This window comes from Geotrypetes seraphini, chromosome 1 (assembly GCF_902459505.1).
Source record: "Geotrypetes seraphini chromosome 1, aGeoSer1.1, whole genome shotgun sequence".
Lineage (NCBI taxonomy): Eukaryota > Metazoa > Chordata > Amphibia > Gymnophiona > Dermophiidae > Geotrypetes > Geotrypetes seraphini.
This window is the reverse complement of record NC_047084.1, coordinates 433,055,897-433,083,457: the sequence shown is the minus strand read 5'-3', so window position 1 is coordinate 433,083,457 and position 27,561 is coordinate 433,055,897. Positions and strand designations below refer to the sequence as shown.

The 27,561-nt window shown below is 43.4% G+C and overlaps 1 protein-coding gene across 2 annotated transcripts in view; it reads left to right on the top strand.

Annotated features, from left to right (window-relative positions):
- Positions 1 to 27,561, top strand: part of MTAP (methylthioadenosine phosphorylase) — a 204,324-nt gene that overhangs the window by 116,304 nt on the left and 60,459 nt on the right. For both annotated transcript variants that reach the window (XM_033919484.1, XM_033919475.1), the window contains exon 6: positions 13,210 to 13,449. In XM_033919484.1, the coding sequence (XP_033775375.1) occupies positions 13,210 to 13,449 (240 nt within the window). The remainder of the gene's footprint in view (positions 1 to 13,209; positions 13,450 to 27,561) is intronic.

The following is a 27,561-nucleotide window of genomic DNA, read 5'->3' as shown; positions in this document are numbered from 1 at the left end:
TAAATTCTGTGACATTTACACAGGAGTCCGTACTTTAGCTGTTGATTCCTACTAACCACAAATCTTCAGAAGAGTGTCACTTTAAGATCTTGAACTCCTCCCCTTCTGCAGTGGAGAACAGCTCCCTCTTCAGTTTTTCCTTTTGCAAGCAAACTCAGAAGGTGTGTTCTGTTCTGCTCTGCTTCTTTTTGTTATTTTCGGGTATATTTCTGTCAGTTATTTTGAGTTTCTTCATGGCTTCGGTGCTCGGAGGTCCCCTTCTTGGACTTACTCCGCCGGGGAAAGGATGCAGTCCCGCATGAGTGGTCTGCTGCTCCCAGGCCAATCTCATCAAGTACCTGTGAAGCCAGCTTGCTTTGTGTTTCTTCAGGAGCTCGGAGTCTGTTCCCCTTGGGGCTGCTCACCCGCTGATTTAATCAAGGGCTTCAGCGCAAACTGTGGTGCCCCTGTGTAACAACCCTCTGGTTATCAGGGAGCCGGCTGCATAGTTTCTCCCTTCATTACTGTGTGAGGAATTTCGGGGGTGGGAGTCATTGATCGAGGTCCATCCAGCTGGCAGCCAGAAGATTTCCATCAACGATCCAGTTCTGACAATAGCTGAGGCAGAAATTATTTCCCTAAAGGCAGTCTGCTATAGGCCAACAGGCACCAGAAGTCACAGTAAGTGCTCCCATTATTCCCTATGGGAAGAATTGGTAGAGGGGGAAGGGGGATTTGAAATTTCATTTTTAAAGGTTTCTAAGGTTAGGATTCGGTTGCCCCTCCTCCACCCTAAAATCGCAGGTTTTTTATTTTTGGATTTAGCTCTAATGACCTGTTTTTTCACAAATTTCCTGATTGTGGCCATCTTGGATTTTTTACAATCTTTGTTTTTTAATTAATTAATTAATTTTTTTTTTTTTGCCTGAAAAACCACTCTATTTCCCTTGAGTTCACCTCTCATGGATGCCCCATGCCATTCTAGCCCCGGATCCTTCATTTTTGTGCAGATTTACTGGTTGAGGAGCAGCTGGGCCCAGACTCAGCCCCCATTCAGTCCTCCAAGGCCTTGGAACCCCTGAAATCCCAGAAAATCCAGTCTATGGGGAAGAGATCCTGCTCAGAAAATCTGCATTTGATGGAGGCGTATCTACACATATCCATCTTTCCAGATAACAGGAAATATCTGATATTTCATATTCTGCAGCTTGTGGCACTACCTTTGTTTGGCCATGGCTCCCAACATCTTTACCAAAGTGATGGTGGTTGTAGCAGTCCACCTGCGTGGGATCGGTGTCTAGATACATCCTTACTTAGATGATTGGCTGATCAGGGCCCCCTATCTAAAGGATGGCGAGCATGCGGTTCAGCAGGTGATGAGCCTTCTGCAGAACCTGGGTTGAATAGTTAACTTCTTAAAGAGTCACCTTCGACCAGCTCAGTGCTTGGGAATATCTGAGAGTGCAGTTTAGTATGGCACAGGGCAATGTTTTTCTTCCCAAGCCACGCAAACAAAAGCTCAGGAAGCAGATCATGGAGACCTTGGCTCTTCCAAGCCCCATGGCCTGGCATTACCTTCAGGTGCTAGGCTCAATGGCAGCCTCCCTAGAGGTTGTTTCTTGGGTGAGAGATCATATGTGCCCACTCCAATACTCCCTTCTGTCCAGGTGATCTCCGCAGTGCCACTCTCTGTAGACACAGCTCCCCTGAACTGCGGAGGCAAAGTGCAGCTTGCATTGGAGGCTCAAGGGGAGGGGGACCTTGTCGAGGGGGAGGCCTCTCAGAATCACCAAATGGGTGACACAACCATCGCCAGCCTAAGCAGCAGGGGGCTCTATGCCGCAGTCATCCCCTCCAGGGTAGGTGGTCCCCATCAGAAAGCAAGTGGTCCATAAATCGTCTGGAACCGAGAGCCATTTGGTTGGCCTTGTCGGAGTTGCAATCCTTCCTGTCAGGGAAGGCAGTCAGGGTGTTTTCAAACAATGCCACCACTGGAGCTTATGTGAACAGACAAGGAAGCACCAGAAGCGTTCCCCCTTTGCCTGGAAGCACAGATGTTATTCCAATGGATAGTACTTCACTGTAAGCTTTCTTTGCTTCCCATGTGTCATGAGTGGAGAACGTCCAGGCCAACTTTCTCAGCAGGCAGACTCTGGTCCTGGAGGAATGGTGTCTGTCTCAAAGTGCGTTTTCCCTCATTGTTCAAAATTGGAGCAAACCGGACATGGATCTAATGGCCACAGCCAAGAATATGAAGGCAGTTTGTTTCTACAGTTAAAGAGCCAAGCGGGGACGCGCTAGGCTAGATGCCCTAGTTCAGACCTGGCCCATAGAGCAGCTTCTCTTTTTTTCCACCATGGGATATGGTAAGTCGGATCATCTGCAGGATAGCGAACCATGAGGGGCTGGTGATTCTGGTGGCTTCATACTGGCCCTGCAGATTTGGTGTGTCTGCAGAGAGGCAGATGCCTTGAAACTGCCTGTTCATCCGGAGCTCCTCAGTCAAGGCCTGGTTCCTATGGAGAATCAGGAATGCTTTGGTCCTACGGCATGGCTCTTGAGTTAGTGGTCCTGATTTGGAAGGGCTACTCAAAGTTGTGTTTATGACTCTTCTTAGGGCAAAGAAGCCTGTGGCAGTAGCAGTTTACACTAAGATCTGAAAGACCTTCCAGGTATGGTGCGCTAAGGAGCAGGTAGAGCCTAAGAAGAGTCCCATTTTGGTGATTCTTGCATTCTCACAAGCGAGTCTTGAAAAGGGCCTTTTGGTTTCATATCTTAAAGTGCAGGTAGCCGGTATCTCATGCTTTTGGGCTCGGAGAGGCTTGCAGTCTCTGGCATCTCATCCAGATGTCACTCAGTTTTTGAAGCCATTACACAGACTGTTCCCATCTTGGGACCTCAATGTGGTCTTGAAGGGCCTGTCCTGTGCTCCATATGAGCCTCTGATGGAAGCTTCCCTGTTGGTACATCCTTACCTAGATGATTGGCTGATAAGGGCTCACTCTGAAGGATGGCAAGCACGCGGTTCAGCATGTGATGAGCCTTCTGCAGAACCTGGGTTGAATAGTCACCTTCATCCAACTCAGTGCTTGGAATATTTGGGAGTGCGGTTCAGTATGGCACAGAGCCATGTTTTTCTTCCCGAGCCACGCAAACAAAAGCTCAGGAAGCAGATCTCGGAGGTCTTGGCTCTTCCAAGCCCCGTGGCCTGGCATTGCCTTCTGGTGCTTCGTTTGCCCACCTTTCATCCTAAGGGTTCAGCAAAATGGGACAGACTCTTGCAGAAGCTGGATGTGTGAAGAACCCTGCTTAGCTGTCTGAAGAAGACTAATGATTCCAGACTTTCTGATCATCTTTTTGTACTGACCAGCCACTCGAGACGTGGCAAGCCAGCCTCCAAGGCTTCCATTGCCAGATGGATTCACATGGTGATTTCTTCTTCCTACATTGTGTGCGGAAACAGCCTCCTATCTCTATCGCAGAGTATTCAACAAGAGGTGTAGCGTCTTCCTGGGCAGAGTCCCAGGCTGCCTTGCGAGATGAAATCTGTAGAGCAGCTACTTGGGCTACTTTTCACACTTATACAAAATTCTACGGAGTTGAAATGGCAACTCGAGAGGATGCCACTTTCAGGTCCTTGGTTCTAGACGTCTGGCACTTCTTTGGTGCATCAGCTAAAGTGCAAACTCCTGTGTTTATGTAACAGAACGAAAGATTAGGTTCTTACCTCAATTATCTTAATTCTGTTAATATATACAGGAGTCCATTCAGCCCACCCTGTGAGTACTTTTGATTCGCCTGCTTTTTACCTCAGATGTTGCCAGTGTCCATGTTTAAGATTCAGCTGAGACATCACTACAGGAACAGGGGGCTTTCTTTACCCTTTCCCTTTGTGGGGGGCCCCTACTAGTTGCACATAGGTTGGTTCCTAACTACTCATGTGCATGATTTGTTGTTCAGTGTTAAATTGTAGTTGTTAACTGTTTATTGATTATTGATTATTATTATTATTGATCATTGTTCTATTGACTAAATTTCATAGTTGAATAGAATAAGCTTGTTGCTAGAGAAGCTCCCCGTGCCCTTCCTTCTCTTTTCTTCTGTTTCAGTGGAGTTTGATTGATTTAGTACCAACTGAAGAAGGAGTTGTTCTTCAGAAGGGCAGGAGTTTGAGATCTTACAGTGACACCTTTCTGCAGATTTGCGGTTAGTGGGAATCAACAGCTAAAGTACAGACTCCTGTGTATATTAACAGAAACAAGATTATCGAGGTAGAAACCTGATCTTTCAGAATGTCACTTGCCTGTCCCTACTTTGCTGCATGGAACCATTGCTGGCTCATGGGTATCCGATGCCCTAGGCCAGGGCTACTCAAATAATTTGAGCTGAGGTCCAGAAATTTCAGTTGTCTGAAACCCTGGGTTCACATATTAACGCATGAACAGCTGTGGTTATAGAGCACTATCACTCCCAAGTTAGTTGGGAACTGGGTGCGGGAAGGATGCACATTTCCCAAAGCTGACATGGTAATAAATGAATTTTAAAAATTAGTAAATACTTTTTTCCTAAACACAAGTGATAGTCCTCTATTACTACCAGTTTTTTTCAAAATACAGCATCCCTCCCAACCAGAGCAATTGCTCTAGACCCCCAGGCCAGAGAGGGCCCCAAGGCTGCCTGAAGCTAAAGACACAGTCTGCTAACACTTTGCATCCAGTACCTCATGTGCATTCCTACCCTTTTTGGTTAGGATTGTGAGTCTGCATTCCCCAGTGCAATACATTTGTACAATTTTATATAATAAAGTACAGTCAAATTTCGGTTTGCGAGTGTTTTGCAAGACAAGCAAAACATTTTTGCAAATCATGACTCACAAACCGAGCGTTGACTCGATTTGCGAGTCCCCCCGCCCGCGAACAGGCATTGCCCGCAAACGCTGCCCCCCTGCTAACAGGCATCGCCCCCCCCCCCCTCACGAACACCCACCCGCCCAAACTAAAGCCTTACTTCCATCTTGCACCGGCACACAGCACCAACCCACAGGAGGTGCCGATGCCCAAAGATTGTGCTGCTTGCCAGACTGGGCCTTGAGCATCTGCGCATGCTCAAAGCCTTCTGGCTCTCGTTCTTCAGTTTGGGCGGATGGGCATTCGTGAGAGGGGAGTGATGCCGGTTCACAGGGGGGCTTAGTATATAGGCTTATAGATGGAAAATATTTATAGAAGAATGCGTACTGTTGCAACCTAAGGGGTGGGATACACTATAGTCCTCCCCACAATATCTTCTATATTACAACTGTTTATTAACAAAAGTCTTCAGGCCCTCAAGAGGTGCCACCAGATGCTCAATTATGTCTCATAGCAACTGGCTTTATGCCCCTATCGTCATCGGGTCTCTTTAGTTTTTTAAAGTTTTTTTTTGTGCAATGCTATATTTTCGTGTTAATTCAATAAATAGTTGATAAAAGTTAGAACTTATCTTGGGTGGTTCAGCCAAGAGGGATAGAGTACTGCCAACATGTTTCACCCTATACGGGTTTCCTCAGGGCACAATCCCTCAGAACTGTGTGTGCTCTATACGACGTGGCCACCCGGATCTTACTTCCTATGGGGAAACTCACTTTGATATACGAGTAATTTGGTTTGCAAACATGCTTCTGGAACAAATTATGCTCGTAAACCAAGGTTCCACTGTACTGTGTATTGCTAAAGTTTGTTCCAGCTTTTAATACTAGACCTTTCTAGTGGTCCGATCTGACCTCGACACATCGGACCACAGTATCGAGCAAGGATACTGAAACAGGAAAGGAAGATAGTGGACTAGAGGCAAAATGGACACTTTATGGACATAAACCCAAGGATACAGTACAGGGACCCGAGAGGCAAGTAGAGCTAAAGAGCAAGACAGGGAGGACACAGCCGGAACCAGAGGGCTATCAAAGATCAAAGAAGCGGGCGGAGGACGGGATAGACACACCACAGGAGGCAGCCCGTGAGGAGACCAGCAGGAGCATCAAATCAAGAGTAGACCCAAAAGAAAAGGTAACTAACCGGGACTTAAATTGCCTATATACAAACGCTAGGAGCCTAAGGACTAAAATGGGGGAGCTAGAAGTTATAGCCAGAAATAAGGACCTAGACATAATAGGAATCACAGAGACATGGTGGTCAGAGGACAACAAATGGGATGTGGCCCTGCCAGGGTACAAACTCTACAGGAGAGACAGGGCGTACAAGAAGGGGGGAGGAATAGCACTGTATATAAAGGACTACATTCCTTCATCCAGATCAGAAACAACAATAAGGGCAGACAGTCTGGAGTCACTATGGGTTAAACTAACAGGAGGGGAAGGAGCTGACATCAAATTGGGACTTTACTATCGCCCACCAGGACAGCCAGAAGTAAACGACCTGGACCTGGAGGCCGAACTGAGGCAGGTGTGCAAAAGTGGAAGGGTGGTGGTTATGGGGGATTTCAACTATCCGGGAATAGATTGGGACATTGGGCACTCAAATTGCACGAGAGAAACTAAATTCATAGAGATGATAAGAGACTGTTTCATGGAGCAGCTGGTCACAGAACCAACGCGAGGGGATGCCACTCTGGACCTAATCCTCAATGGGCTAGAAGGACCCGCAAAGGAAGTGGTGGTACTAGCACCGTTAGAGAACAGCGATCACAACATGATCCAGTACAAATTAAACATGGGAACATCAAAGGTGAAAAGAACCACAACGACAGCACTCAACTTCAGAAAAGGAAACTACAAAGACATGAGGAAAATGGTAGGAAAAAAGCTCAGCAACAACTCAGGGAAGATGAAGACCGTAAAGGAAGCCTGGACACTGCTTAAAGGCACAGTGCTCGAGACACAAGACCTGTGCGTCCCAAGGTTCAGGAAAGGGTGCAAAAAAAATCGAACTAGAAACCCAGCATGGATAACAACTGCAGTTAATAAGGCGATAAGCGACAAGAAATCATCCTTCAAGAAATGGAAAAAGGAACCAACAAAGGAGAACCAGGAAGAGCACAAAAGGCACCAGAAAGAATGCCATCGAGAGGTCAGGAAAGCAAAGAGAGAATATGAGGAAAGACTGGTAGGAGAAGCAAGAAACTTCAAACCCTTCTTCAGGTATGTGAAAGGGAAACAACCAGCCAGAGAGGAAGTGGGACCACTGGACGACGGAGACAGGAAAGGAGCGATAAAGGAGGAAAAAGAGATAGCTGACAGGTTAAACAAATTCTTCTCGTCAGTCTTCACCAGAGAGGACACATCCAATATCCCAGAACCCGAGGTGATTATAAACGGGGAACATGACGAAAAGCTGGTACAACTAGAGGTAAGCAAAGAGGATGTCCTCAGACAGATAGATAGACTGAAGAGCGACAAATCACCAGGCCCGGACGGCATCCACCCAAGGGTACTAAAAGAACTGAGAAACGAAATAGCAGAGACACTTCGCCAAATATGTAACCTCTCCCTAAAAACTGGGGAGATCCCAGAGGACTGGAAAATAGCAAATGTCACGCCCATCTTTAAGAAGGGATCAAGGGGTGTCCTGGGAAACTACAGGCCTGTGAGCTTGACCTCAGTTCCGGGAAAGATGATGGAAGCAATGGTAAAGGACACAATCTGCGAACACATAAAAAAAATGGACAACTGAAGGCGAGCCAGCATGGCTTCTGCAAGGGAAGGTCGTGCCTCACAAACTTGCTGTACTTCTTCGAGGGAATAAACAGCCAGATGGATAAGGGGGAATCCATAGACATCATTTACCTTGACTTCCAAAAAGCCTTCGACAAGGTACCTCACGAACGGCTACTAAAAAAGCTGTGGAACCACGGGGTGCAAGGGGATATCTACCGATGGATCAAACACTGGTTGGCAGGCAGGAAACAGAGGGTTGGAGTAAAGGGCCAATACTCAGACTGGCAATGGGTCACGAGCGGAGTTCCACAGGGGTCGGTGCTGGGACCTCTATTGTTCAATATATTTATTGACGATCTGGAGACTGGGACAAAATGTGAGGTTATCAGATTTGCTGATGACACCAAACTCTGCAGCAGGGTTAGGAACACGGAAGACGGTGAAAACCTGCAAAGGGACCTAACGAGACTGGAAGACTGGGCAAATAAGTGGCAAATGAGTTTTAACGTAGAGAAATGCAAAGTCATGCATGTAGGGAAAAAGAACCCGATGTTCAGCTACAAAATGGGGGGAACACGGCTAGGGGTGAGTAACCTTGAAAGGGATCTGGGGGTGATGGTTGACACATCACTGAAACCATCGGCGCAATGTGCGACAGCCTCAAAGAAAGCAAACAGAATGCTGGGCATCATCAAAAAGGGTATCACAACCAGGACGAAGGAAGTCATCATGCCGCTGTATCGCGCAATGGTGCGCCCGCACCTGGAGTACTGTGTTCAATACTGGTCGCCGTACCTCAAAAAGGACATGGCGGTACTCGAGGGAGTGCAGAGGAGGGCGACTAAACTGATAAAAGGTATGGAAAATTTCTCTTACGCTGACAGGTTAAAAACGCTGGGGCTGTTCTCTCTGGAGAAGAGGAGACTTAGAGGGGACATGATAGAAACCTTCAAAATCCTAAAGGGCATAGAGAAAGTGAATAAGAACAGATTCTTCAAACTGTGGGGAGCCACAAGCACTAGGGGTCACTCGGAGAAATTGAAAGGGGACAGGTTTAGAACAAATGCTAGGAAGTTCTTTTTTACCCAGAGGGTGGTGGACACATGGAACAAGCTTCCGGAGGAGGTGATAAGCCAGAACTCTGTACAGGGGTTCAAGGAAGGTTTGGATAGGTTCCTGGAGGATAAGGGAATAGAAGGGTACAGATAGAACTTAAGGTAGGTTATAGAAGTGGTCAGTAACCACTTCACAGGTCGCGGACCTGATGGGCCACCGCGGGAGCGAACCGCTGGGCAGGATGGACCTCTGGTCTGACCCAGTGGAGGCAACTTCTTTTGTTCTTATGTTCTTTTATCTCCTGAAACAGTTTGTTTCACCAAAATAATTGTACATCTCCCCACAACATCTGATATGCTCTTTGAAGGTTGTGGAGGGCTATAATACATTGCTATTTACACTTCTGGTGAGGAAAAAGTGACTTTTATAGAGTTATCTATTTTAAAGCAACTTGGAAGCCAGTTTTGAATACTGCACATTAGTCAGCCCAACTCAGTCAGATTCCATGCAAATTGTTTTTTGGGTTCCCAAAGAAAGACAGATAGAAGTCAGATACAGGTCTAGGCATTTGTATCAGTTATTCAATATAACCTGAACTATAAACAAGTCAATTTTATCTTGGCAATAGGGAAGCCAAGACTCAATGTAATCCATGAGTGAGTCAGTTTAGTCCAGATATAGTGCAAGTACTGAGGTAGAACCCAAGTTCCTTGACAGAAAATGGGGCACCCTTCAAAGTTGTCTGGAATGTTTTCTGGTTCCTGGAAATCCTTTTTCATTGGCTCCTAAACTAATCTGGTTCTTCAGGGGTCATGGTGTTAGGCTGTCTTTAAATTCATTCTCCCTGGGGCTTTGGGGGTTTTTTCCTTGTGTTTTCAGGTTGAAAGGTCACTTGGACACACAAAGTCAAAGGCGTGAAGAAAGTACAAGAGGTTTATTACAGCATGCTGGACTCTAGTGCAGTTAACAGCCTGCCTACTAGAGTGTTAGAATCAGGAAATGCATGGACTTTTATGCCCTTTTCACTAAACATATGCAAACTTAATATATGCAAAAACTACAATTTTCATTTGTTACTTCTATAACTTTTCTACAATTATTATTGGTCCTAAGCCAGCACTTTTGATAGGTTCAGGGATACAGCTTATAGTCCTATAGGAAACTAGCTCATTTCCCTGCTTATCTAAATCTTACAGTTCTAAATGTTAAATGTACAGAAGGGCAGGGTACATCATGGCTCAAACTCTTATCTATTAAGCTTACAATGTGGTAAGGTAGGGACATACATTTTAGGCAGATGAGGTCAGTAGATTGAACACTGTTTTCAGCTATGTAGGCCAGAGCAATATTTTAAACAGTAGTTAACCACTTCATGACCCTACAAGGTTAGTCCACTGGCTAGTGTATCTGTCCTTAGAACCAAGCCTTTTCCCCTCTTCAGTTCTCCCCAGCAGCAACTAAACCTCACACAATCTGTTATGGGTATTGAAAAACTGCTGACGGAACATGGAACTTTGAGACGATGCAACTTCTGGTTTTCAACACTTCAAAGTACGAAGCCTTCCCCTTTCTTAATCCCCATACCTTAGCCCTTTTTCCTCCCACCATTGTTGGCAGACACTACTGTTTACAGACTTTGGTAAAAATGTTCAACACTAGTGTTTAAGCCCGTTACATTAACGGGTGCTAGAGTAGATGTCTGTCTGTCTCTTTCTTTATTTCTGTCTCTCTCCCTGCCCCATCTATCTTTTTTTCTTTCTTTCTTTCTCTCTCTCCCTGCCCCATCTATCTTTCTTTCTGTCTCGCTCTCTGCCCAGACCCTCACTGAAGCCACTTTCCAGCTGTGCCAGCTAAGGGATCCCTTTCCCTTTCCTCAATCCAGCTGTGGCCAGCTGTCCGCACACACCTGCCCACCTACACAATGGGCAAACGCATCTGTCTCCCCTCTGAACCCCGTTTCGCTCACCCTTGGTGTTGGATTGCCACCTGATGTTTAAACCCGTTACATTAACGGGTACTAGAATAGATGTCTGTCTTTCTTTCTTTCTTTTTTTTTCTCTCTCCCTGCCCCATCTATCTTTTTTTCTTTCTTTATTTCTCTCTCTCTCCCTGCCCAGACCCTCACTGAAGCTGCCTTCCAGCTGTGCCAGCTAAGGGATCCCTTGCCCTTTCCTCAATCCAGCTATGGTTGCACTTTCCAGTGGCTATCCCATGTCTCTCTCCTCACCAGTAGCAGCGGCAGCAACCCTGACTCGCCAACCCCCTATTTCTTACCCAAAGCACCAGTGGCAGCGCTGTAAACAGGCTGTTCGCGGCCAGCCCCAACAGGGCCTTTCTTCTACCGCATCCGAAGTGATGCGGCAGAGGAAAGGCCCTGAGGGCTTGCTGCGAACAGCCTGTTTACAGGGCTGCCACTGCTGCTTTGGGTAAGGAATGGGGGGGTTGGCTGGGCAGGACTGCTGCCACTGCGCTGACGCTTCCCTAGTCGGCGGTTCCTCTCTGCTCAGCAACTTCCTCTGCTTGGCGGCTGCGGCTTCCTGTACAGAGTCAACGCCATGGTGTTTGCCACTTCAAACTCTGTGCCTCTACATGCGCAGTAGAAAGAGCCAGAAAACCGCCACACACAAAACGCCACAGGCTCCTTCTACTGCGCATGCAAATCACGGAGGTAGGAGTGCATATTCGCGCTTAGGGTTTTATTATTAGTGATAACTTTTGACTCAAAGCTTACATTCAAACAACAGGTTGACACTGTTCACTCCTCCTTCTTCATCTTGCATCGCATCCACTTCCTCCATCCTTTCCTCACGCCTTCCACTGTTCACACCCTCCTTCCCATGGTCATATCACACCTGCATTACTGTAATGCGCTCTGTGCCAGCATTCCTCTTCAAACACTAAAACATTTCCAACTAATTCAATTGACCGCAGTCGAACTCCTCTACTGTGCCTATCACTTTGACCTCTCTACTCCACGTAGAACATTGTCTCCTGGTCTTCACTCTTATAAAATTCTAGATACTTGCCCTTGTATTTAAAAGTTTCCTCCTTAGTGCCATCCTTCATTAGTAAGCCACTTATTCTCTACCACCCAACACACTCCGACTGCTCATCCAACAGCAATATCCTCTCTCATCACTCACTTCCCTCAGACTTAATATCTCAAGATAAACTGTCTTTAACTATTTGGGCCCTAAGCTCTGGAACTCTCTCCCACCAGCCCGTCAGGACACAGAACACAGTCTTCAGAGCTCGGTTTTTTTCAGAAACCTTCACCTTATATATTAATTAGCTTCTCCCACTCTCCTTGCGTCTGTATTGAAAACCATCTCTCTCTGTATTGTTACACCTTTTACAGAAGCTCATATAAACTTCTCTGAATTGACTCCCCAGTCCTTAGTAGCGGTATAGAAGCTTTCAATAAACAATAATTTACCCTCCTTATCCTATTTGAATATTTGTGAAATAAATAAATATCATAATAAGGAGCAAGCATTTACTAGTGTGTGCTATCCCTAAAATTATAGAATGAATGATGCTCTAAAAACATTTTTTGCTTATGTCTTGGTAACCAACAGTGAAACTGTTATTACACTACTGAGATTCACCAGGCTCAGATAGAGAACATTAACCACAACTGTGATGATTTCAGTGAATGCAACCAAACATCAATACCCTGGGTGAATAATTTTGTTGGTTGAATAACATAACATAACATTGTGCTTATTAACCGCGTAACCGTGAGTTCAATGCGGTTTACAAAAGATTATAATCTAAGAACTGAGAATAAATTAATTAGCCAAGTGCTTAGAAAAGAGATAAGTTTTCAGCTGTGTTCTAAAATGTTTATAAGAATAAGCTGTAAGCAACAATGATCGAAATTCTTTGTCGTAGGAGGCTACCTGAAACGCTAAAGTGTGATTAAGAAATTTCTTACTTTTGCATCCCTGTACAGAGGGAAAATTAAACAAAGCATGAGTTTTCCTGCTATGTTTGTATGAAACTATGGAAAGTCTATTAACCAAATAGAGAGGAGCTGTACCATATTAGAGCCTTATAACAAAAGCAACCCAGCTTAAACAGTACCTGGGCCTTCGTTGGCAGCCAATGCAGCTCACAATAAAACAACTTGACATGGTCATACTTCTTCAGTCCATAAATCAATGTAACCACTGTGTTCTGAATCAGTAGTAATCTCACCAGCTCTTTCTTAGTGATTGTCAGATAGACAATGTTGCAGTAATCAAGACGACTCAATAGTAACAATTGAACCAAAAGTCTAAAAGCAGCAAATTCAAAATTTGGTCTAATTGTTCATAGTTTCCATAAGGTAAAATAACTTTTGCATACCACTGAATCTGTCTGATTTTTCATGGCGAGATACTGATCCAGAACGACTCCTAGTATTTTAATCGTTGGATGGATTACGTACGATAAAAATAATGTACACCACTGTTCATGTTTGCACACACACACACACAAACATGCCTCTGTATTACCAATGGTATTTACTTGACAATTTTCAGGTTCTTATCGAGGTGGCCAAGAGGCTTGGGATCAGGTGCCACTCAAGAGGCACAGTGGTAACTATTGAGGGACCTCGTTTTAGCTCCCGGGCAGAAAGCTTGATGTTTCGTCTCTGGGGAGCTGACGTTGTCAACATGACCACGGTTCCTGAGGTGGTGCTGGCCAAGGAGGCTGGAATCTCTTATGCCAGTGTTGCTATGGCAACAGACTATGACTGTTGGAAGGAGCATGAAGAAGCAGTGAGTTCATTATATTATTTTCCCTTATGTTTTTTAACTGTGCATTACTTTGTGACTTTTTAGGTATGTATATTTTTATTTTATGGAATAGTCAAAGCACACATTTAGTAAAGGATATTAGCTATAGTAATTGCAAGCAATCAAAAGAAATCAGTAAATTACTATTCAAATTATTGTTATTCAAACCCACATTAAGGGAGCCTAGTAAGTTAAATTTTAAAAAAAGAACAAAAAAAAAAGTTAATAAGGGGAAAGAACGAACCCCCTCCCCATATATAAGTATACCTCACCAGTCAATGACCTATATAATAATAATAATTTTTTTTCTTATATACCGCTATACCATATGTTCAAAGCGGTTTAGAACAAGATACATACAGTCAGAGCATGAGATGTAAGGGAAAAAAACCCAACAAGTCGAACTGGGATACAATTACAAATGGAGGAGAACCAAGTTGGTTTGAATCTAAAGGATGTATATAGTCAAAGATTAAGATACAAGGGGAAAACAATTTGGGTTGGAATACCATTACAAAATGGGAAAAGCATGAGTTAGTCTAAGATCTAGAGATTTGGGGATTAGGAAGAGGAGAGCTGAGGGGGATTGCGCATGAATTGGGATTAGAATTTGTTAAATTTTCTGAAGTCGGCATATGAAGTGGCCTCGAGTATAGGTTTTACGAGCCATGTGTTCAGTTTTGCTGCCTGGAATGATAACATTCTGTCGAGGAACTTCTTGTAATGGCATGATTTCAGGGATGGGTAGTTAAAGAGATTTATTCTGCGAGAGCTCTTATTAGAGCTGTTGAGGATGAATTGAGAGGCGAGGTAAGATGGTAGCATCCCAAAGACAGCTTTGTAGCTGATGCAGGCGAACTTGAAGAGTATTCTGGATTTCACTGGCAACCAGTGGAGTATCTGGAAGTATGGGGTGACATGTTCCCATTTTTTTAAACCAAAGATTAGCCGGACCGCAGGGTTCTGAATTAATCTCAGCTTGTTAAGTGTCTTTTTATAAGCTCCTAGATATATAATGTTACAGTAATCTAGCGTACTCAAGATGGATAATTGAACTAGTAATCGAAAGGACGATTCATCGAAGAATTTTTTAATGGTGCAGAGCTTCCATAGGACTGATATTCCTTTTTTTGAACATTAGATCTGTATGCTTTTCCAGGGTTAGGTGTTTGTCAAGGGTACCTCCTAGTATTTTTATGGTTTGGTCAATTTCGTATTCTCGGCCATTCACGTGAATCGTGTTATCTTTTATCTTTTCGTTGGGGGATGCCAGGAAAAATTTAGTTTTTTCTGTGTTAAGTTTTAGTTTGAAGGCCGTCATCCAAAGCTCTATTTGATTTAGGGTGTTGGTTAAGAAATTAATAAAGTCTGTCGACAGACAGGTTAGTGGTAGCACTACTGTAATGTCATCAGCGTAAATGTAAAAATTGAGCTTTAGGCTTTGAAGCAGGTGACCCAATGTGATAAGGTAGATGTTGAATAGGGTTGGAGACAGCGGGGAGCCCTGGGGTAACCCGCAGTTGTTATTCCAGCTGAAGGAAAGTTTGTCTTCTTTGAATACCTGATAGGATCTGTACTCGAGGAATCCCTGGAACCAGTTGTAAGCGTTTCCTGTGATGCCTAGGGATTCTAAACAGTTCATTAAGATGGTGTGATCTACTAGGTCGAAGGCACAACATAGATCCAGTTACAGAATCATAGCACTGGTGCCTTGACTGAGAAGGGAATGTAGGTGGTTTAGGAGTGAGGCCATAATGGTTTCGGTGCTGAAACCGGGTCTGAAACCGGATTGGTTATTCTGCAGTAAGTTGAATTTGTCTAGATAGGTATTTAGTTCAACATTTACCATCCTATTTAAGAACAAACAGACAAAAATATATACAGTCACCAAAGAATGTTCTACAAGTTATTTCTCAAGATGAGCAGGATCCATAAAGGATAACATATCTCCCTGACCCACACTAAGACTTTTACAAGGAAATAGTAGAGTGCCACAAGGATCTGTACTGGGATTGGTGGTTTTTTAATATACCGTATACAGTATACTCGACTATAAGTCGATCTCGCGTATATGTTGAGGGCAGTTTGGGGACTAAAAATGGCCAAAATTGGTTTGATCCATGTAATAAATCAAGGCTACACACACTTCTTCCTGCCTCACTTACATCCCTTTCCAGCCAGCATGTCCTTCTCCTTGCCTTACTCGCACCCCACCACACGGATCCAGCATGCCTTCTCTGCAGCCCCCTCTTCACACCCACGCACCCATTTTTCTTAGTATGATCATAAGTTAAATAATTAAATTTGTACCTTGGGAGGAGGGTCCAAAATATGGGGAGAGACTGAAGGTAGCTGCGGGTGATGGTCACAGTTCTCACGAGTGCTGACATTCCATGGCCACCTCACAATTCATGGAGTCCAGAAAGAGGAGAAGGGCCCTGGCTCTGCCAGAGCCTCAGGGCTGAGTAAACTGCATTGCTATTGCCTGGTGATGTCAGTCAGAAGGGCTGATACCGGAGATAAAATCAAGCCACTTCCTGCATTGCAGCCACAGGGCGCAACCAAAGGGGCGTGCCCTAAGGGGCATGCTAGGCTCCTTGTGAGCCCCGACGGAGCTTTTAAAGAGGTTTGATTTTGTATTTTCTCGATGGGGAAGTGTAAAGTAAAATCTTGCTGACGAGTATTCCTGCTACCCCAGGACCTATAGAAAAACATTTAATATCAGTGAGGAAACCTTCCTCTTCCCTTGTGGGAAATGATTCAGGTGCTTCAATAAGCTCTGGGGAGCCTCTCATTTCTCTCCTGGGGCAATATCCCAAGATAGTGTTTTCCCAGAAGGAGAGAATAAGACTTTGCCTCAACCTGTATTGATATGTAAGATTCAGTTAGTAGAATTTCTTGTTGAGGTGTTCTCTAATGAGGTAATACCTGAACAAATAACTCTTTTGGATGTATGGAAAGTGGTTAAGAGGTCTAAAGCATTGTTATAGGGTCCAGTGCAACAGCTTTGTATTTTTTCAGCGAGTGGTCTCTGATATTGGTGATATAGATGGCAAATCTAAGGGCTCTTTTTACAAAGACGCGTTAGGGCCTTAACGCGCGGAATAGCGTGCGCTAGCCGCTACCGCCTCCTCTTGAGCAGGCGGTAGTTTTCTGGCTAGCACGTGCTATTGCGCGCTCTAATCCGGTGCCTGCGCTAAAAACACTAGCGCACCTTCGTAAAAGGAGCCCTAAATCTTTAGAAGTAGCTATTAAAAAAATGGAATCTCAAATTGGATTATTACAACAAACTAGTTCCTCTGCAATTAAAGATAGTCTTTGTTTTAAGTTTGAGATAATGGAAAATTATTTAAGAGCCTCTAATCTTCAAATTTTGAATTTTTCGGGGTGCCCGAATATCAGCGGATTTATCGCTTAGAAAGTATTTTAAAGAGGTTCTAATTTTGAATAATGCTGAAACTATTATATTTACTAAGGGCTCCTTTATCAAGGTGCGCTAGCGGGGTTGATGCGCATGACTTTTCATCACGCATTAACCCCCGCGCTGGCCAAAAACTACTGCCTTCTCAAGAGGAGGCGGTAGCGGCTAGCTCGTCCCGCGGTTTAGCGCATTAAACCGCTAGCGCGGCTTGATAAAAGGAGCCCTAAATGTTTCTATCTCCCAGATAGGAAGAGAGTAGACCTGGAGGATGGGGCATCAGATAGACTTGAAGAACAGAAGGATCCTTTGGATATTTTAACTACTTTCTTAGAAACAACTCGATGATATATCTCAGGGGTAGGGAACTCCAGTCCTCAAGAGCCGTATTCCAGTCGGGTTTTCAGGAATTCCCCAATGAATATGCATGAGATCTATTTGCATGCACTGCTTTCAATGCATATTCATTAGGGAAATCCTGAAACCCCGACTGGAATACGGCTCTCGAGGACCGGAGTTCCCTACCCCTGATATATCTGATCGTGCTACCCTCCTGGTTACTTTCTCCTCTGAAAATGATGATAGCTTAGTTTTGAAAAAAAGATTTTCTGTTTTGTGGCTTTAGATGCTACTTTTTCCTGAAATTTCCAGCCAAGTGTGTGATTATTTATTTAAAGATGTCTTTTATGTTTGTTTTTTTTAGATAAAAACAATAGAATGTGGATGTTCTAAAAGATGATTTTTATTCGTTCTTCACAATAAAAATACAAATAAAAGTCCAAAAAAGTAATACACGTATGAATGTCCTGATGGGACCCTACACGGTCCGTGTTTTGGCGAGACCACTTTCCTTAGGGGTCCGGATGATGTAGGGTACAAAGATAAAAATATGAGCAAAACAATGTAGGTGTCTTTAAGCATAAAGCCTGAAAATGACTTGAAACAAGCAGAGTGGCCTTTTTTTTTTTTTTTTACGCACTTGTTTCAAGCCATTTTCAGGTTTTCTGCTCAAAGACACGTACATTGTTTTGCTCATATTTTTATCTTTGCACCCTACATCATCTGGACCCCTGAGGAAGGTGGTCTCACCGAAACACGGACCGTGTAGGGTCCATTAGGGCAATCATACGTGTATTACTTTTATAGATTTTTATTTGTATTTTTATTGTGAAGAGCGAATAAAAATCATCTTTCAGAACATCCACAGTCTGTTGTTTTTATCTTTGGGTTGTTTTTACTGTGGAATATTGGATCTCCCTTTTTGTTTTGTTATGGGTTTTTTTTTTTTAACTTGATCAATTAGAGAGATTCCTGTTGGATAGAGAGGCTGTTATTGAAAATCAAAATGTGGAAAATTGATGTTATACAGACAAATATTTTCAATGATGATTTGAAGATTTAATATTTCTTTCCTTCTGTCTCCCATGATGTAGACTCGTATTATCATTTTTCTTTAGAATGTGATTGTGTAATGTATGATCATCATCAATAAAAATAAAAAAGATACAGTAGACTCTCAGTTAACTAGCACCCTTGGGGATTGGTAGATGCCAGATAAATATAGTTTCTGGTTGCTTGAGAGTTACTATTAAAAATAGGCCTAACTAATACTATATCCCATACCACAAACTGTTCCAGACAAACTACTAGACATGTGGGAGGCAAAGCATGGGCATTCTCAGGTGTGGCATGACAAGTTTACACTTAAATTTCCACCAGAAATTGATTTTATTATCATTTTTATTTAAAATATTACAGTATTTCTTAGATTTTGCTTGAGTTCCAGTTAACTGAGAGTCTACTGTTTCTCACAATCAAATTGAACATGAAACCCCAAAAATATATACATTATTCAATGCTATAACAAAAAGTTTTATATCAAAGTTATGAGAATTTAAAGGAGGATTTGTTTTACAAGCTGTATGGAGTATGAAAGAATAACTCCAAGGAATAAACATACCTAGTCAAAGTGGGTGTCAACATTCATGTGTAGTCTAAAGATTTTTTTCAATAGATCTGCATGTATGAAGAATGCACATTGAGAGACAAACGTAGGAAAGGCAAAATAATATCTTCAACCGGGGTAAATGACTGAAAATAAAAGATTAACAGTTTGGTCACAAATAGGAGTCAATAGAAAATACATTATATACAAAGTACATGAAACTGGTATAGAACAAACACTGATGGGTAAAAATAAAACATAGATATAAAAGGTGCTGATAAGGAAAAATGCCTATTCAACACCAGTACCAAAGATATTTAAAAAAACAGCACCATAGCTTTAGAATAAATTGGAAAAACAGCAACAGTACTTAATGATATCAATCTGTATACTTTGGAGGAAAGGCAGGAGAGGGGAGATATGGTAGAGACGTTTAAACACCTACGTAGCGTAAATGTGCACCCTTCCTTCCTTCCCTTGTCAGACTCTGCACCCTCCTGTCCTCCCTCCCTGCCCTATTCTCATACCTCTGCCGATCCCTAGTGGAGTTGCAGCGGGCAGGAGCAAGCTTTCTGAACTTGCCCTGCTGCTAACCAGCTGTGCAGATCCAGTTTCTTCGGTCGAGTGGCACAAACAGGAGCACAATTTGGCGCCAAATTGCGCTCTTGCTCATGCCGCTCAGCAGCTGAAGAAACTCAATCTGCGGCAGCTGGATAGCAGTGGGGCAGGAGTTCGGGAAGCTTGCTCCTGCCCGCTGCAACTCCACTAGGGATCGGCAGAGGTATGAGGATAGGGCAGAGAGGAGGGCAGAGTTTGGCGGCGGTGGCCTACAAAATTCTGGGAGGGGGCATTGGTTTGAATATAAACCAGGACCCCCCCATTTTTGGCCCCAAAATCCTGGTTTATATTCGAGTATATATGGTAATTCCTTCAGGCATATGAAAAGCAATTCCATAAGCGCGTGTAGAGACATGTGACAAATGCCAAAACATGGCTTTTATGGATGTTTTTTTAAATTTAGCTGGCAGCTTTCTCAGTAGTAGCTGTAGGTGAATTATATTCAGGTACACTAAGTATTTCTCTGTCACTAGGTGAATTTTTTTGTACTTGAGACAATGGAAAGGGGGGGGGGGAGTGTCAGAGGGAGCAAGACTCTTAGGCAGGACTGGAGTTTGACCTGCTGAGGCCCAGGGCAGAAATTAAGGAAGGGCCCCCCTCCCCCCCAATTCCTCTCCTCCCTGTTTCCTTTGTTATTTCCCCACCCACCAAATGCCCTTCCATCCAGTATCTCTCTCCCTCCCCACCACCCCCAGGTCCACCCTCTCTCCCTTTTGATTTTAGCACTTCTCCATTTAAAATCAGCAGCATTAGGGAGGATCAAGCATGACAGCAACAAGGGGCCTCTGTGGGCAATATGTCCTTTCCTCACTGGTTCAAAGCCCCCTTCCCACCTTTTAAAATTCAAGGGGATTGCTGGTGCGGAAGCATTTCTTAAACAGTGTCCATGCCTCCTCAGCACTCTTCCTTTCCCAAGGCCCACTCAACTGGAAACAGGAAGTAGTGTCATAAGGGAGGCGGGCCACAACAGAGGAAGAGTGCTGAGGAGGCCACAGGCACCGCTTGAGAATTGCCGCTGCACTGGTGACCCCCTTGAATTTTAAAAGGTGAGGGGGGACTTGGGTGGGGAGAAAGGAATGACATCCCGCTCACAGTGGCCCCCTGGAGCTGCCCTGCTTCATCTCCCTCTTCCTTCCCCCCCATGCCAGCATTAATCGCATTAATTTTTTTAACTTATTAATCGTGTTATTAATGCGTTACTTATTTAGCTCTAGCGTCAGAGAGATGCATCCAATGTTTATTCTTCAACATTTCTGAACAAACTACATGATTGCTGTCCTGATGCTGAAATTATTGGCAGCAAGTATGTGATCATAAAAAATAAGGGTTTCAACATAACAAATAATAGTGCTCATATACAATGCTGCTGTTGAAGTGAAAATAAAACCACAGACTGAGCGTTTACCAATCACTACTGCAAACATAAAAGGGTGGAGAAAAAAACCCTCAGAGTAACGTGGCAGTAATAAACACCATTAGTGCAGTGCTGCCATAATCACAGTCATTGGCATTAAAAAAACCTCCAACCCTTATACAAACAATCTTGCAGTGTAGAGAAGACACTCCCAACTGTGTAAAGGTTCACGATGGGTAAACTTACCTGGTGCAGCTCTGCAGATCCGGGCTTCATTTTCTTCAGTTTTATTCAGGCGGTAATCCGCATTCTATACCAGTGTCTCGCAAACTCTCCGGAGTCATGGCTTAGTAAACTCGGGGCCATGGCTGAAGGGCACTCGGAAATGCACGGACATCGACGTAATGACAGCACGCGCATGTGTGACACTATGTCGATATATGCGCATGCGCGAAGGCCCTCCAGATGGGTCCTGGGGGGGGGGGGGGGCGGGGGTGGTGCTGGAAGAGGAGAGGCATGGAGAGATGGGGTGGCGCTGGCTGACTGGCTACAGGACGTGTCCTGTAGGCAGTCAGCCGGTGCCTCTTCTTGCTGGCATCTCGCAGCACACTGGGAATAGAGTGTTGCAAGACATATGGCCTCTTTTACAAAGCTGCGCTAGCAGCTGCTCTGCGCTAATGGCCCTGAAGCCCATAGAGATTTAAAGGGCTTCGGGGCCATCGCCGCACGGCTTTGTAAAAGAGGCCAATAGTTTACGATACACCGTTCTTTACATTGCCCAAGGAATAGTCCAACTCCATCCAAAATAAACCCTTTCCTGTTTGCAATTGGTAAACACTCACTCTGGTTTCATTTTCCCTTCAACAGTAGTATTGAATGTGAGCATGTATGTAACATAGTAGATGACGGCAGATAAAGACCCGAATGGTCCATCCAGTCTGCCCAACCTGATTCAATTTAAATTTTTTAATTTTTTCTTATTAGCTATTTCTGGGCAAGAATCCAAAGCTTTACCCGGTACTGTGCTTGGGTTCCAACTGCCGAAATCTCTGTTAAGACTTACTCCAGCCCTTCTACACCCTCCCAGCCATTGAAGCCCTCCCCAGCCCATCCTTCACCAAACGGCCATATACAGACACAGACCGTGCAAGTCTGCCCAGTACTGGCCTTAGTTCAATATTTAATATTATTTTCTGATTCTAAATCCTCTGTGTTCATCCCACACTTCTTTGAACTCAGAAACAGTTTTACTCTCCACCACCTCTCTCGGGAGCGCATTCCAGGCATCTACTACCCTCTCCGTAAAGTAGAATTTCCTAACATTGCCCCTGAATCTACCACCCCTCAACCTCACATTATGTCCTCTGGTTTTACCATTTTCTTTTCTCTGGAAAAGATTTTGTTCTACGTTAATACCCTTCAAGTATTTGAACACCTGAATCATATTTCCCCTGTCTCTAATTTCCTCTAGGGTATACATATTCAGGGCTTCCAGTCTCTCCTCATACATCTTCTGGCGCAAGCCTCCTATCATTTTCGTAGCCCTCCTCTGGACTGCCTCAAATCTTCTTACGTCCTTCGCCATATACGGTCTCCAAAACTGAACACAATACTCCAAGTGGGGCCTTACCAATGACCTGTACAGGGGCATCAACACCTTCTTTCTTCTACTGACTACGCCTCTCTTTATACAGCCCAGCATCCTTCTGGCAGCAGCCACTGCCTTGTCACACTGTTTTTTCGCCTTTAGATCTTCGGACACTATCACCCCAAGGTCCCTCTCCCCGTCCGTGCATATCAGCTTCTCACCTCCCAGCATATACGGTTCCTTCCGATTATTAATCCCCAAATGCATTACTCTGCATTTCTTTGCATTGAATTTTAGTTGCCAGGCATTAGACCATTCCTCTAACTTTTGCAGATCATTTTTCATATTTTCCACTCCCTGTTGTCTACTCTGTTACAAATCTTGGTATCATCTGCAAAAAGGCACACTTTTCCTTCTAACCCTTCAGCAATGTCACTCACAAACATATTGAACAGGATTGGCCCCAGCACCGAACCCTGAGGGACTCCACTACTCACCTTTCCTTCCTTCGAGTGACTTCCATTAACCACCACCCTCTGGGGTCTGTCCGACAGCCAGTTTCTGACCCAGTTCACCACTTTGGGTCCTAACTTCAGCCCTTCAAGTTTGTTCAACAGCCTCCTATGAAGAACTGTATCAAAGGCTTTGCTGAAATCCAAGTAAATTACATCTAGCATATGTCCTCGATCCAGCTCTCTGGTCACCCAATCAAAAAATTCAATCAGGTTCGTTTGGCATGATTTACCTTTTGTAAAGCCATGTTGCCTCGGATCCTGTAACCCATTAGATTCAAGGAAGTACACTATCCTTTCTTTCAGCAAAACTTCCATTATTTTACGAACAACTGAAGTGAGGCTCACCGGCCTGTAGTTTCCTGCTTCATCCCTGTGACCACTTTTATGAATAGGGATCACATCCACTCTCCTCCAATCCCCAGGAATCACTCCCGTCTCCAGAGACTTATTGAACAAGTCTTTAATAGGACTCGCCAGAACCTCTCTGAGCTTCCTTAGTATCCTGGGATGGATCCCGTCTGGTCCCATCGCTTTGTCCACCTTCAGTTTTTCAAGTTGCTCATAAACACCCTCCTCTGTGAACGGCGCAGAATCTACTCCATTTTCTCGTGTAACTTTGCTAGATAATCTCGGTCCTTCTCCAGGATTTTCTTCTGTGAACACAGAACAGAAGTATTTGTTTAGCACATTTGCTTTCTCCTCATCACTTTCCACATATTGGTTCCCAGCATCTTTTAGCCTAGCAATTCCATTTTTCATCTTCCTCCTTTCACTAATATATCTGAAAAAATTTTTGTCTCCCTATTTTACATTTTTAGCCATTTGTTCTTCCGCCTGTGCTTTCGCCAGACGTATCTCTCTCTTGGCTTCTTTCAGTTTCACCCTGTAGTCCTTTTTGCTCTCCTCTTCTTGGGTTTTTTTTATATTTCACGAATACCAACTCTTTCGCCTTTATTTTCTCAGCCGCTAGGTTGGAGAACCATATCGGCTTCCTTTTTCTCTTGTTTTTATTGATTTTCTTCACATAAAGGTCCGTAGCCATTTTTATCGCTCCTTTCAGTTTAGACCACTGTCTTTCCACTTCTCTTATGTACTCCCATCCTAACAGCTCTTTCTTCAGGTACTCTCCCATTGCATTAAAGTCCGTACGTTTGAAATCTAGGACTTTAAGTATCGTGCAGCCGCTTTCCACTTTAGCCGTTATATCAAACCAAACCGTTTGATGATCGCTGCTTCCCAGGTGAGCACCCACTCGAACATTAGAGATACTCTCTCCATTTGTGAGGACCAGATCCAATATCGCTTTTTTCCTTGTGGGTTCCGTCACCATTTATCTGAGCAGAGCCTCTTGAAAGGCATCCACAATCTCCCTACTTCTTTCCGATTCCGCAGACAGAACATTCCAGTCCGCATCAGGCAGGTTGAAATCTCCCAACAGCAGAACCTCCTCTTTCCTTCCAAACTTTTGGATATCCACAATCAGATCCTTATCAATTTGCTGCGATTGAGTCGGAGGTCTGTAGACTACACCCACGTAGATAGAAGTTCCATCTTCTCTTTTCAGAGCAATCCATATCGCTTCTTCCTCTCCCCAGGTCCCTTGCATTTCGGTCGCTTGGATATTGATCTTTACATAGAGAGCTACTCCTCCACCTTTTTGACCATCTCTGTCCTTCCTGAAAATATTATATCCTGGTATGTTTGCATCCCATCCATGTGATTCACTGAACCATGTCTCTGTGATAGCAACAATATCTAGATCTGCCTCTAACATCAGGGCTTGCAGATCATGAACTTTGTTGCTTAGACTGCGAGCATTTGTGCTTTCCAGCGATAATCTCCTTTTTCGTATGGATTTTTGTTTCGTTTTACTTTCCGTTGCAATACTAAGAAATGAGTTGCTGATATTGCTTATGTTGCAGCCTTTACTACTATCACATCTTTTCTTTTGCCGGGGGTGGTCTCTATAATTGTCCTTCGTACATACCCCACCCCCACCTTCTAGTTTAAATGCCTAGAAAAATATTGTCTAAATTTCTCTGCAAGGTTTCTTTTTCCTGCTGTAGTAATATGTAGCCCATCAGTGCAATATAGCTTCTTGTCCTTCCTTGTATTTCCCCATCCTCCTATGTACCTGAAGCCTTCTTGATGACACCAGGCTGTGAGGCCATACAGGACAACAGGCATCACTTTTCAAGTGCTGTTATCATAGTATCACTGGGTATTTCATATGCCCAGACCAATCATGCTTAAAATATGTTTTGCAATGGAAGATGCAGTGTCATTAAGCATGTTGCATTTTCAAAACCAAAGAGGAGAAAGAACAATTTCCACAGGCAAAATGAAATTTTAAAAAACTGTAAAGAAACCCAAAGATAAAAATGGTCTTTATTGAAAACAATGTCTTCACAGGACTCAACACAGACCGTGTTTCAGCACCACATTGTTTTCAAAAAGGACCATTTTTATCTTTAGGTTTCTTCACAGTTTTTTTTAATTCAGAGTGGGTTCCCTGAGTGGCGAAATTTAAAAAATCATAGTTTGCAGGTCCTATGCTTCCAGACAATTTTTTTAGGACATCAGGCTGCCAGGTGGTATAAATTGTTATCCGAATTCTTGAATAAAAACCCAAAATCTAGTCTTAGAGATATTTGGAGCATTGAGATAAAACAGTATATTTCTGTGTCTTGATGGCCACGTATTTGGACTTGGAGGATGAGATGTACAGCATCAGCATCTATGAGACAAACATGATTTTTTCTGTTGCATAGATCTTTTTGGACCCCTGTTAGGTTACAAAAGTTAGACAGTTCTAAATCTAATAGATGCTGGCACTGTCATCTAGACATTGGGACACTGGATCATCTGTTGTTCTGTTGTCCTTTGATACTTAACTTTTGGAAGTCTATATGGGGACAGATTAATCTCATACTGGAATCTACAATTCCATTGACTTATGAGATAGTTATATATGGAACATTACTGTATATAAAAACCCCCCATGGACTGCTATAAATGCCAGCTTTTTCTGATTATGACTGGGATAGCCATGCAGATGATAACTCGCAATTGGAAACATTGTGATCGACGTAATTTTTCTTTTTAGTGAGCAAGCTTATGTTTAAGCTACAGGTATGAAAAAATGAATGCCGACATACTAGGGCATTCTAAGATATTTAACTTAGTTTGGGGTCCATTGACATCTTTTGTACAATTGTTATAGTTCTTTTATCCTTCTTTATGTTGGTCTATTTCAAACACATCCAGGAGGGAGGGATATATCTTTAATGTGATTCCTTGAGGTAAGTGTGGGGTGGGGGAGGCTTATATTGTTGCATTGTTACTGATTGAATTTAAGTGCTTATTTGTTGTTGTTACTGGTATGAATATTGTGTTGCACTTTTTGTTAGTAATAGAAAATCAATAAAGATTTATTAAAAAAAAAAAAAGGACCATTTTTATATTTAGAGCACCAGAAAGTGTATTTTGTGTGGTTTTCTTCATTGACTTAGAGAATGGCACTGGGCAAAGTTTGCCCATCTCCATAAGCTCTGTCCCCGCCCTGTCCTCACGGGCTTTGTTCCAGGTCCCAAGTATAAAAAGAAACAATATTGTTTAGAACTGTCGTTTTATAAATCACATGATTATAGAACAAGGATCAACAAAACCCCTGACAACCTTCACAAATATCCCCTCCCCTATCGAGAAAGCTGAACAAACCAAATTACTACAGAATGCTAGAGAGAAAAATCATGCTAACAGAATACCTCAGTTTTGTATATGCTACTGTACAGTCTGGATATATGTGAAGCTAATACATCACTTGCTTAAACATCTCATGCTTCAAAAAGACGCCTCAGCCCCACCACTCCTCCGCTGTAATCATTTATACTGCGGGAAGCATACCGTGGTGCCTCATCATTGGCTGTCCATTTGTTGTGTTTTTTTCTTTTTTACTAATATTATTAAAGTGTTTTTTAGGATAAATAACTTAAATAAGTCTCTTCATATCTTCAATATTATAATATAAATTTTAAAAGTATTGAGTACTTATCTCAGCCAAACCTGGGAGTCAGACCCGACATGTTTCACACAAAAAATGTGTTTTATCAAGGGTCTCCCTGCAAAATATAGAACAGAAGCTGACACATCCAATTGTGTCTTGCCCCTCTCCTATCAAAATTCATCCATAAGTATTTCAGTTTCTATATGTTGCACTCACCAAGGCTGCCGCTGTCATCCGACTCCAATCTTACTGTGAGAAAAGATGGCGGCGGCATGGCGTCCTTTGCTTCAAATTTAAATCCTCCCTCTCTACAGACACTATACCCGCCAACTTTATTGAACAGAATACCTCAGCCACACATACAACACAAATGCCAAATCCATAATAGCTGACCAAAAATAACAAATGTACAGTCAATTAAACCAAACTCCCAAGAAGCCACACCTTGCATGTAGTAAACACCAAAGAAATAGAAAGATCCATTTCTTCCTATATTGTGCAAAACAAAGATCACACATGGCAAGAATAGTGTTAAGGGGCAACTGCCCCCTGACCAGAGAGCCCTAAGCCTGCTGAAAGTTGAAGAAGGCAGAGTCTGGCAGCAGGCTTTATGGTCCCCAGTTACGTCTAACACCAGCTCTGTCAGAATA